Below are 12,354 nucleotides of genomic sequence, written 5' to 3'. Positions count from 1 at the left end.
TTCCATCACTTGACAGCTCTGGGAGATCCGGATCCCTTCAACGCTCCAGCATGTAGCAAAGCTAGTGCAACTCAAAGTTCTCCGAAAAAGAAGCTTCAGCTATAACCTGACATGTAGCATTGATGTATTGCTTTAATGCTGTTTAGCTTTACCTCTGGCTGAGTGAATGAACGGTGTGGTTCCACTGTTTGAATGAGCATATTAACGGTGAAGTACTCGCTGAAGAGTGCTAGAGATGATCCACAATACAGAGTAGTTGGTACAAGCAGTCACAGCAATGATACCTCAATTGTTGCCTAAAGACAAAAAAAACACAAATTGACAAAAATAAATTCATTGCTTAAAGTAAATTTGATCAGAAATTATTTTTATCTCCAGAAGAACACAGTATGAGTAAAAGCAAATATATTTTCTTTTGTCAATTGCAATAAACCAGGCCTAACTTAGTTTCTTATCTCATGTTTAACTCTCTATTATAAACCCAGTAAAATATGGGTGACACATTTTTTTTAGAATAGCCCAATAACCCCTAAAGTCATCTCAAAGTGAAGACACAGGTTGGTTTTTGTCATAACCATTAATGCAAGACATGTGGGTGACCAAAGGATAATACAGGTTAATTCACTGGGAACTCTACGCTCCATGTTACAAGTCTAAAATAATAATATCACATTTTCAAGAAACTCTTATTCCAACATTTGTAGTGTAGGTAAAAAAAAAAAATCTTTACTCTATTACTAATTTTGAGATGCTAAAGAAAATTTGCATTGGCAATAATAAAGAGGATGATGGGAATAGAAAAAGCACAGCTCGGACTGAATCGCTATTTGCTAGCATTCACCATGCAGCACAGCCAGCAGTTGCAGGAAGTTAGAAACCTAGCAGTTTCAAATCCCCATGAGCCACTGATTTTAAAATAACTGCAGGGTTACGTAGTGAGTGTCTTCAGAAGTTTTCACTATTGGTGTTTCCAGGTATGTTGTGCTGATACTTGTAATTAATAGCCACCAAAATAAATGTTCTCCTAGAGTCATTACATTAATAGTCCTATTAATCGGATCATCAGGGCAAAGACAGAACGTAAAGGAGGTTATTTTTGCGAGCAGTTATTAGTGTCCTGTCCTGCTTTGGCAAACAGTGTTGTGGGACTTGTTGCCTTGCAGCGTCATTGACAGACTTGTTTAACAAACAGCAGAATACTGTATTTTTCGGACCATAAGGCGCAGCGGATTACAAGGCACGTTAAACATTCTTCCCAAGTGTGTAATATCACTCCGCCCCTTCATGTACTCAGCTCTCTCCGAGAGAGAGAGAGAGCTAACCGTCTCTGTTCAGAGGACAGAGTAGTTGATCTAAGCTTCCCTGTTTCTAACATAAAGCCAAAATAAACGTAACTTTTATATTTAATTAATTTACTTGGTTTATTGTTGCTAGCGTGTACTCCGGGCTTGGGCTGCTTTACATGAATGTACTTCTGATTTAGACATTACAGTCAGGCAGTCTTATAGACAGCTCAGGGGTCCAATTAGTGTACCGTAATGCTACGAATATCCATTGAGTGGAGCGGCTTCGTTTCTAACCAAAGTCGTACCTACACATTTTAATGTATTTCTGAGCATATTATACCTCATACAATCGGCCAGTAAGCACAACTGTAATCATATATAAGGCGCACCATACATTTTTGAGAAAATGTAAGGATTTTAAGTGCAGCTTATAGTCCGAAAAATACAGTATAGGAAGTTCCCTCTCCTGCACAGCTGACTGTATTAAATGAGTAGCATGCCAGATAAGCATGGTCAGATAAGTAATGACCATTATAAAGAGCCAAAGGTGACAAGGATGGAGAGGAAGGAACAAAAGAATGCTGAATGCTTTCGTATATTTGTATGCACTTTAACCCACACTAAGCACAGGCCAGCTTCTGTCATGATTAGATCCATTTCACTCTGTCAAACTGCAGGGAAAACCAAAGATTAACCTTATGTTTCAATACAATTCAGCTGCCCCTGACCAAGATTTCTTCTCATTTCTGCTCATACATAAAACATCTGACATATATAGGTGCATGCGTAGCTACTAGAAGCAACATGTGGGCCTAGTGCATCTCGTTAGTTACAGTTTAATGCTTCAGCAGGTGGGCAGGAAGGGGAATTCAAATGAAAAGGCATGTTTAAATTAATCCCTATGGCAATATGGAAATAAATGTTTACAGCTTTACGCAGAAGGAGAAATAAATACAGTCGCATGTTGAGAGTGTGGCTCAGAAAACAACAATAACTGATCACCAACTTACGCATCACTGTTTGTTTTCACAGAAAGCTGCCGCTGGAAGATTTTTAAATGCAGCTCTGTTTTAGAGCTGCATTTAAAAATGGTGTTTTAACTATAAGACATTATTTCTTTAAAATGCATCTGTGTTGCTCCTGTGTGAATTTTTCATGTTGCATGATAGGGGTAATCGTTTCATGCGCATAAATGCCTAAGTGCTTGTACTTTTCAGTCAATTGAAGGTGGACGTTTTTTCTGCTTGGGTACAGAAACGCAATACGTCTCAAATCAGTCGAGACAGATCAAGACCTAAATATGACATCAAAAAACAGTTTATGCTTGTGATTAAAAAAAAAGGGGAAAAAAAGCAATATTGTCTGCCTTCTGGTTGCAGGAGTAGTTCCCTTTCACTCAGCCCAGCACAACAGCGGAGAGAGCTCAACCACTTCAGGACCCCGCCCATTTCCAGGGGGAAGCACAAAATATCGACAAGTCTAATTGATGGCTCCAGAGTAGCCGGGCATGTCTACAAACACCTGCAGGAGGATGAGTCAACAGACATGGAGCCCATAAGAAGGTATTTCTCTTTTTGTCATTAGTTTCATCATCTTTGTTTGATCCTTAAAAAAAGACATTCCCTCTGCCTCTTCCCACACTGGGGCCATCTAATCGGTTCAGTGGCACAGACCTCTGGGCTAACTGAGGTTAAGTTGTTGTGGCGGAGGGAGGACTTTGGGAGAAATTAGTCTGCGACTGTAACAGTCAGTTCAAATCCACCGACCATCCTCAGAAAGCTGATCCAAGCAGATAAATGAGATATGCCGTGCCCTCATTCAGCTCAGACTGCCACTATTAATTTGGAGAACACACTTGATCCCAAATCCTCAGCCACGTTATCACGCTGAGGAAGATATGAGCGGGAGTCTAATCCGTCTTACAGATGCCACTGGGCGGCTTGTGTGAGAGCAAAATTGTTTTATCTGACTTCCTAAAACGGCAGAACAAAGCTAATTGCGAAATCATGCACAGGTCCTCGTTTATTTCACTGTGCACAGTGGTGCACGGTTTGTATATCAACGCAATTATCCGTCTCCTAAAGTTTTTTTTCCCCCAAATTAGACAACTGTTGTACAAATCAACAATGTATTCAATTTCAGTGCTTTACAGAAGGGTTCATACCCCTTGAACTTTTTCAAAAACACCTACTTGGATGTCATTTATTAAGAATGTATGTGATAAGCTGATACAAGGGTGTACATGATTGGGAAATAGAAGAAAAAAAAATGAAAACGTGTCATGCATTTGTCTATACTGCCCCATTTCCCACATGTAAATCTCTTGATAATGAAGCTCCTTCATGCATCAGAGACTAAATTGTTCCATACCAACAGTAGACTGCAGGGTTGCTGGTGCTTCCCAGGGTTTCTATAATAGAATGGGAGACAAATCTTTAGTTTTCAGGCTCCTCTTCTGTAAAACCAGCTGCAAGTTTTAGTCCGTGAGGCAGACACCTCGTCTACTTTTAAGGCTAGGCTTGAAACTTTCCTTTTTGATTAAGCTTATAGTAAGTGTATCTTAGGTTATTCTGGGCTATGAGCATTATTTTATATAAACCATACCATCGTCGCTCTGGCTCTATGTTTAGGATTGCTATCCTGGTGAAAGATGACCTTGCACCCCAGTCTCAAGGCTTTTTTTGGAGCCTTAACAGATGTCCTTCTAGGACTGTCCCTTGTTAAGCTTGATCCATCTTCCCAACTTTCATGTCCCTGCAGAAGACAATCCCAGCATAATGCTGCCACCGCAATGTCTCACATGGAGGATAGTGTTTAGGATGATGTGGGGTGAATCTTTTCCACTACGTAAAGCATTTGCATGTTGGCCAAATCGTTACATTTTGCTCTTATCTGACCAGAGCACATTCCTTTGCATAAAATATTTGCTTTGCCCAGTAAATGACTTGGCAAATTGCAAATGGGATTTACTTTTTATGCCTCTACAATAGCTTACCTTTTGCCACTCGTCCTTAAAGGCTAGATTTGTGGAGTGCCTGGCTAATAGCCGGTCCTCTAAACAGATTCCTCCAGCCGAGCTTTTGATTTCTGAAGCTCCTGTAGAGCTACCACAGGTCTTTTGGCAAATTCCTTGATTAATGCTCTACTTATCTAGCCTGTCAGTTTATGTGGAAAACCTGTTGCATTTTTATGTGATTAAACTGGACTGAGCAGTACTCTGAGAGATTTTCACAGATTGGGATATTGTTTTATAACTTTCAGAGAAAAAAAGTACTTGCATAATCAGCGATATTGGCCAAGTTTGTGCACACAAACAAGGAACTTTGCTGTTAATATGCAGACATTTGAAATGTGAATATCTAAATTAGGTGGGAACTAGAAGTATTATTTAAAGATATATATATATATATATATATATATAGATAGATAGATAGATAGATAGATAGATAGATAGATAGATAGATAGATAGATAGATAGATAGATAGATACACTATTATTCCAAAATAAAAGGACAAGGTCGAATTAGTGAAAATACTGTACGCATGGTGTTGACTCCCAGCAGAGTTGCTGGCCACTCTGACTGTTAAGTGATCATCAGAGTGGCAGCCTCAGGGAAGAAGCTGTCTCCGTGGCAGCTTGTTTTTGCAAATAGCGCTCTGTAACACTGACCCCAAGGTCAAACCCGTTTTGGTCCAGGGTGTGGGGGGTCTGCAGAGATTAAATTACACATAGCTGGATACCGGCTACCCTGTTATGAGTGACTTCTGAAGGCAGTCGGTTGCATCGGATTTTCTTGAGGAGTATCAGAGAAAAGGGGGACGAATGCAAATGCAGGTTATGCTTAAATCCATGCAGAATTTTTTTTTTCCTCAAGCAACACAATTACCATACTATGATGTAAAAACTCAGTAAAATGCATCAGAATTTGTGTTTATACCCAGACAAAAGATGAAAAAGCTCAAGGGGTGTGACTACTTTTACAGACATCTTTCATTTTTCCTGTGCTTATCAGCATTCTGAATAAGAGCTGACCCGTTTTGACGTCCATTATCAGAGACTGGATCCGTTTCAGGTTGGAGTTAAAACAAAGCGAGCTTTTGGCAGTGTCGCCTCACACCAGTTAGCCATTTGGAGACTTAACAGGTTTCCAAAGTAGAGTCTGATCAGCTTCCTAGCTGGCGTGCATTCAAAGGAGTCAAATCTCTGACACATTTGTTATCAAAGAGGCAATATTTGCCCAGTGTCCTCAAGGAGAGAAGGGATTATATTAATACAAACAAAGCTGTTCAGAATGATTGTTGCACAGCAGCTCCCAAACCCCACAAAAATATTTATCTCCCTGCCGGTCCTTGAGGTCCACGTTTTCCAAAGTATATTAATGTATACTGTCAGGGACCTTCACAGGCAATTTTCCTTTAATAAAGTCACTCTGAAAATGTAAAATTATTTCAGCTGTTATGTAGAGGTACAGAAAGGAGCATGTGTAGGTGTGAATTACCACCCTGGTTAGCATATAACTCAAAAAACAAAAGCAAAAACAATAATAAGAAAAAAAAAACCTTGGGTAATTTGCTGTCAGCCAGTGCAGCTGGAGCGATGACACTGTTAACAGATAGGTCTGTCATTAAAACAGCAGCGTCTCCCCCGTGCATTCCCCGCACTTAAAAGAGCACGCCATTGTTCTTATTAGCGAGCCATCCTGAGCGAGTGTTTCAGCGACATGTAAGATACCGTGCGAAGCTGCCAAACTCTTTAGGTGACCTATTTCCATAATTTCCATTTTTAAACAAAGCTCCGTGGAGCCCGCCAGGCAGGTTGTGTTGGGAAGAGATCCTCCAGGAGACATTTCCCCCCCCCCCCCTCTAAAGAGACACTCAGGGATGTGCACACACTCTTCCCTTGAATAACAAACAAACTAATAAATAAACTAATGTGGATTTTTTTTTTCTTCTTCTAAAATCGCAAAGGAAAAATCTAGCGTTAGGCAATTAACTCTTACACACATTTTCCAAATGGTTCAGAGAAAAGCTGAAATGAGAAGGCTTCTCGTCCTCTTTGGGATACGAGTGCATTTGTACAATTAAACAACTTGGATATCATTATCCATTGATACATTTCTGCCAAGTTTTTTTTTTTTTTTTTTTTTCCCACAGATGCAGCTGGAAATGGATATTTAGATACAGTACAATGTATAAAAAGACACACAACCCTTATTTTATTATTACTGTCTGACATTAGATATGCCAAAGCAGTGCTATTTTAAATCACTTTTAAATCACTTGCTAAATACCAGAATGATAAATGAGAGTTATTTTACTTTATTTAACTCAGAAGTTTACATACATTTTCTACATATATTTGGTAGAATCGCCCTTTATGACTTTGTGACTCATTTTGGGTTTCCTTCCATGAACTTCTCACATTATTTAATAGGAATTATGACCTGTACATTTTCTGTGGAACTGCAATAAGTTTTAGGATGACACCTCCAACATCCTGACTTTGTTGTCGTCAGGCCATTTTGTAACTAATCTGGCTGTAGGCTCTGGGTCGTTGTACATTCATAAGACCCGTTTGAGGTGTAATTCCCTCACTGATGTCTGAGCGTTGCCTCAAATTATCCGTCTAATTTTCTTTCTTATGATGCTGTTTGTTTTTGTGAAGTGATCCACTTCATCCAACATGACGCTGCCCACCTCCTCACGTGGGATGATGTTCCTAAGCTTGCAAAAGCTTCCCCAAAATGAAACGATTCCCCAAAATGAAACGATGATCATCATGGCAAATTCTTCCACTCTTAATCTTTAAGTTATCTCTTCAAAAACGTAACTTTTACACTGTGAGTGGCAAACTTGTGTGGCTAGAATTTTGCTTGGCATCAATGGCTTCTTCGGTGCTGAGAGGTGTTGCCTTAAGATACATTCACAGTTTCACCTCTGCTCAATTCATTTATGCTGCATTGACATATCAGAAGCTTATAAAGCCATGATAACATTGGCTGGGTGCTTCCAAATTGTGGCATATAAATCTTAGTGTATGTAAACTTCTTTTGTTTTTACATTTTTTTTTTGGGGGGGGGGGGGGGGGGGGTCATAAAAAACCTTATTATTTTGGTATTTAACAAAATTAAATTTGATTTGGTAATCGAAACTGACCAAAAGCGGCAAAAATTTAGTCAGATTTATTGTGAGGCGGTAAGAAAAAAAAACTCAACCTGTTTTTATACATTTGATCTAAATATCTTATTTTAACTGTATGGCTCTTTTTGGCTTTAGGGGGCCAAAAATGACCTATTTCTCATCTAGCGTGCCACACAACAGCAAGCTAACCGGCCCCTCCCCTCCTCTCCTCCTCAGCCCCCTCGTCTCCCATGTTGCCATGGATACACCCTCTCATTTCTGGAAATGAGAAAAAGAAGGCGGAAAGGAGAACGAGCAAAGGGGGGGAAGTGAGGACAGGAAAACGACTGGGCAGAGATGATGAGTGCAGAGAGGAGTAAAGATGGAGGCAACAAAAAAAAAAAAAAAAAATAAGGAGGGAAAGATGGCAAACAAACACGAGAATGCTCTTCTGTGTTTTCCATTATGTGGCAACAAATCCCCGCAGTCAGTTTTATTATCCAGTGTCAAAACATTTACCCATCGCGGAGCGGGGACGGAATTGAAGTCAAATTCGCCGTGGGAGTTATTTTTAGATACGTTTTGATCCGACAGATTTACCTCCAGCTTGGATTCGTCCTTCTTATACCAAGAAGGGAGTGAGAGAGTAATTCAATTATTTAAACTCGGTTATGCCACAAACAGCCTCAGAAGGCTGACAATAACACCGACTGTCCCCCAAGGCTGAAGCAATATTAACTCTTGCGTGCAAACACGCCGAAATTCACCCACTTGACTCTTGATGAGCGTCTTTACAGCACCGTCTTTCCAACTTTTCACTCCAGCAACAGGACGCCTCGCCATTAAGAGAGAAAATGCAGCTGATGGGAAATCTCCCACTCACACGTATGCCCGTTTTTTCCGCCTTAAATGTTACATTGACGGCCTGTCAGGGAAAACATGGTGAGCCTTGGCTTCTAAACTAAAACTAGAGCACAGTACTGTGTGTACAACATGTTCATGTGCATATCTACAGCAGCCAGGGTAAGGAACCCAGCTGCTGCATTGCTGGAGCCTTTAAACTTTGATAAGGCAGGCTAGGCAGTCATAAAAGAATGGATTTCTTGGTTAAACATTTATCCACTAACAAACAAGGCTGCTCATGCTGAGGATTATGAATAATTAGGCAAAGATTATGCAAGAACAATAACTAATTAATAATAGTTATGTTGGTGCTAGATGCTTTTTTTGTGTGTGAAAATGGAATGTAAAACACAAGAGAATTGCATTTGTATCTGTATGTTCTTTATGAAAACAGTTAAATTACTAGTAGCAAAGAAGTGGATAAAAAAAAAAAAAAAGTTGATGTGCACCATTGAAAAGTTCCAGTGCCCCTGGAAATTGTCCATGTTTTGTCAGGTTTGCCATACAATCTCGAGCTTCAGTCTGTTGTATTGGGATATTATGTGATGATGTCCAAATTAGTGAACACAAAGCAGCACATGATTGCAAAGCAGAAAAGTGTGGCGAAGATTTTTATTGACGCACTTCACCCAACACCCGTTGAATACAAAGCACCTGTAAACGTTGAATTTTTTGGTTTTGCCACATATTTACAATTGAACTTAGATCCGCACTTTGACTGGTGCATTCTAATACCTGAATATGCTTTGACCTAAGTCACTCTGTGGCAGTTCTGACGTGTTCAGGAGTCATCGTCCCGTTAGGAGGCGAAGCTCCATCCCAGTTTCAAATTTTGTGCAGCCTCTAAACGGTTTCCTTTGAAAATTCCCCAGTATTTAAACACATCCCTCTCCGCAGCATCTCCAGTGGACCACCTGTCCTTGCTGAAGCAAAGCTTTCCCACAGCATGGTGCCGCCACCACCATGCTTCACCATGGGGAGAGTGTGCTCAGGCTCATCTAAGCAGAGCAACTTCTTTCACATGTCTACTGTGTCCCTAGATGGCTTGTGGAAAACTGCTTAAATGACTGATTATGACGCTCATTCAGTTTTTCTGTCCAACCGTTTGTGAAGGTCTGCTTTTTTTGTTTGTGGAACCTGTTTCCAGATGCTCTGCAGCTCCTCCACAGTTACCTTGGGCCCCATGACTGCTAAACTACTCAGTTTAGTTCAACTCTTACTGTAAATCACTTTAGAACAGGGGTGTCAAATTCATTTTGGTTTAGGGGCCGCATACAGCTTAATCTGATCTCAAGAGGGCAAACTCATTGCAAGATTAAATAGAACTAATAGATGTGGACTTGTTGTTGATTTTTATATTAAATTAATTTCACTTTTACACAATATGTTATGAATAACGTCAGCGTTTTTAAGAAAAGTATGTGCAATTTCAACAATACTTTTATTCAATTAAACATTTACTTGTGCATTATACATAAGAACTGATCACAGTGATTGTACAATGTTGAAAAACATTTATTCACATTTTTTGGAACTTAAAAACACTGTCCTACATGACAAAATACATCAAACAGATAAAAATTGAGAAATTATTTAAATTTTTCCACACCTGAAGCTTAATCTGCTAATTAAAAAACAGATATAGGAACTGCATGTTTTCAATTAAACAAAGTACGTTTTTTTCAATAATTGTTTTATCATTCTCTTCCTTTTGTCTCCTCTTTCTTTCACCTTTTGTTTTTTTCTTCTTGTTCTTCCTTTCCTACTTTCCCATTGTAGTGTCCATATCATTTGAGATATTCCCCACATGAATCATAATAAAACTATTCACGTTCATAAATCAAGCGGAGCACTATGGCAAAGCAGTACTGCTCCACTTGTGAAAGTCAAATTTGATGAGCTCTTTTTGGCATTTAGACAACAATTCTTATTGCCACATTGCCTGACAGGACACTTTTTTTTTAAATAATGATCATGCATTTAGCCACAGGGCCGGACTAAATTGTTCGGCGGGCCGGATCCGGGCCGCGGGCCGTATGTTTGACACCCCTGCTTTAGAAGGTATTTGGTTGCTTAGAATTTTATTTAGGAGTGTCAGTATAAATGGGGCTGATCACATTTTCTATCTATATTTTTCCTTCATATGTAAACCTATCCTTTGCTTTGTGTCGTTTTACCACAATACATTGTGGTAGAGTTTGTGGTTGCAGCACAAATAGAAAAAGTTCAATTGACATGACACATTTTTGTGGGGCTTTGTAAATTACTTGGATTCTTATTAACAGGGTGTCGGTTTTTTTTGTTCTCTTTCTGCCAAAAGGTGTGATTCAGCCAGTGTGGGTACACTCCTCACCAGGACCTCACTTGCTAACACTACTGCCAGAAAAGGATGGACTGAGGTCCCGTGCACCCGCCTGGACAAGGCGATCACTTTCCGACTGCCCTCCCTGCGCGCCCGCTCTGTGCCCATCATCCCATCACTCCAAGCATGTGACGCCGAGGCCGGAGCTGCTTGCACAAATGACCAAACAGGGCTTCTGAAGTGTCGCCCCGCGCCGTCAGGGGGGCTGGCAAAGCCCACCGGCAGTTCCCCCCCTCCGCCTGGGAATGTCCTGTTGGAGACGGACATTTCGACCGGCAGCACCAGCCCCCCCGCCGCCACACAAGCCCTGCTGGGATCTGAGAAGAATCTCGCAAAGGCATCCCGCTCCGTGGAGCCCGCGGCGGAAATTGGCCAAGATTTAAAGCAGAAAAGCCTTTCCAGCCAAGAGAAAATGTCCGGATCTTACAGCAAGAGCCACCACGGTGGCACAAACACTCTCGAGGCTGAGGCTGAGACTGTGCTGGAGTCAGAAGGAAAAGGGGTCCGATATGTAGCCGGAGCTGTGCACACGGGGAGCGGAACCAGAGGTGTGAAGGTAGCGGGCCAAAGAGAAGTCCAGGGACAGTGCCAAGGTCAGACATCACTCGCAAACAGAAGGGCAAACAGTTTCCTGGCCACCGACGCACCCAGCTGCAGAGGAACTGGAAACACTTATGCCAAGCCCTCTGCGAGCTGATTGGATTAACTTTGTAAAGCTTCAAAGACACCATTTCTAAAAACTGGATACCTTTGCTGGTGGCTCGGAGGCGCTCGACTGCGGGACCATCTGCGCGGCCACATGGACCAGTAGCAGACGGCGAACAATTCCGACAGAAGATTAACAGAGTGCATTGTTGTTGAGATAAAATATTAAAGAAAAACTTGACACAAAAGACATGAAACCACTAAGAGACAAACACACATTGTGAATAAATGTGACTCAATAAGAAAAAACTGAAGCGTGACTCGAGTGGAAGCTTGATTTAAACAGTGTTCTGAAGAAGAAGAAAAAAACATCACTATTTAAAAAAAGCTTCTACTTAGAAACCAAAATAGTGTGTCATAACTATGTTGTTTCTCTATTGTAAAGAAATGAAATTATATATGTCATATAATATATGTCATATAGGCGTATATATATTTGACATACAATTGTGACAAAATAAAGAATAAGATAACAGTGTTAACAAAGAGCTTTTTTTCATCTATTTTATGACCCTAATTTGAACTCTATGACTTATTGGATAAATATACCCTTACAGAAAAAAAAATTAAAAATAAAAAATGATCATGGGATTTTTACATGTGATCGCATGTGAAGAAATGCTATGGGTTTTAGATTTCATTCAATTTATGGGTTGTACATGGGTTTTTACACATCATTTATGGCTCTGCCATGTGCTTTCATGCCTATCACATGTAGATAATATCCAATGTTAATTATGGGTTCCACATGACCCTAACAAGTAGCACGGGTTTCACACGACATTAGATTTTATACGGTCATCACAAGTAATTTATAGTTTTAACAATGAGTATGTAATGAGAATGCCCCCCGGGCACCGCACAGTGGCTGCCCACTGCTCCCTGAGGGATGAGTTAAATGTATGTGGCAATGACAAATAAAGATTATTAGTAGTACTGGTAGTAATAGTATTATTAGTATTAGTAATACTAGTAGTG

General features: G+C 40.3%; 1 protein-coding gene across 1 annotated transcript in view; it reads left to right on the top strand.

Moving 5' to 3' along the window:
• nrg3b (neuregulin 3b) overlaps nucleotides 1-11,858 on the top strand; it is a 340,120-nt gene extending 328,262 nt beyond the window's left edge. Inside the window, exons 8-9 of the mRNA XM_021307904.2 lie at nucleotides 2,666-2,848; nucleotides 10,630-11,858. Of these exons, the coding sequence (XP_021163579.2) occupies nucleotides 2,666-2,848; nucleotides 10,630-11,368 (922 nt within the window). The 3' untranslated portion in view covers nucleotides 11,369-11,858. The remainder of the gene's footprint in view (nucleotides 1-2,665; nucleotides 2,849-10,629) is intronic.
• Nucleotides 11,859-12,354: the final 496 nt, after the last annotated feature.

This window comes from Fundulus heteroclitus, chromosome 10, assembly GCF_011125445.2.
Source record: "Fundulus heteroclitus isolate FHET01 chromosome 10, MU-UCD_Fhet_4.1, whole genome shotgun sequence".
Lineage (NCBI taxonomy): Eukaryota > Metazoa > Chordata > Actinopteri > Cyprinodontiformes > Fundulidae > Fundulus > Fundulus heteroclitus.
This window is presented reverse-complemented; position numbering and strand designations above follow the sequence as displayed.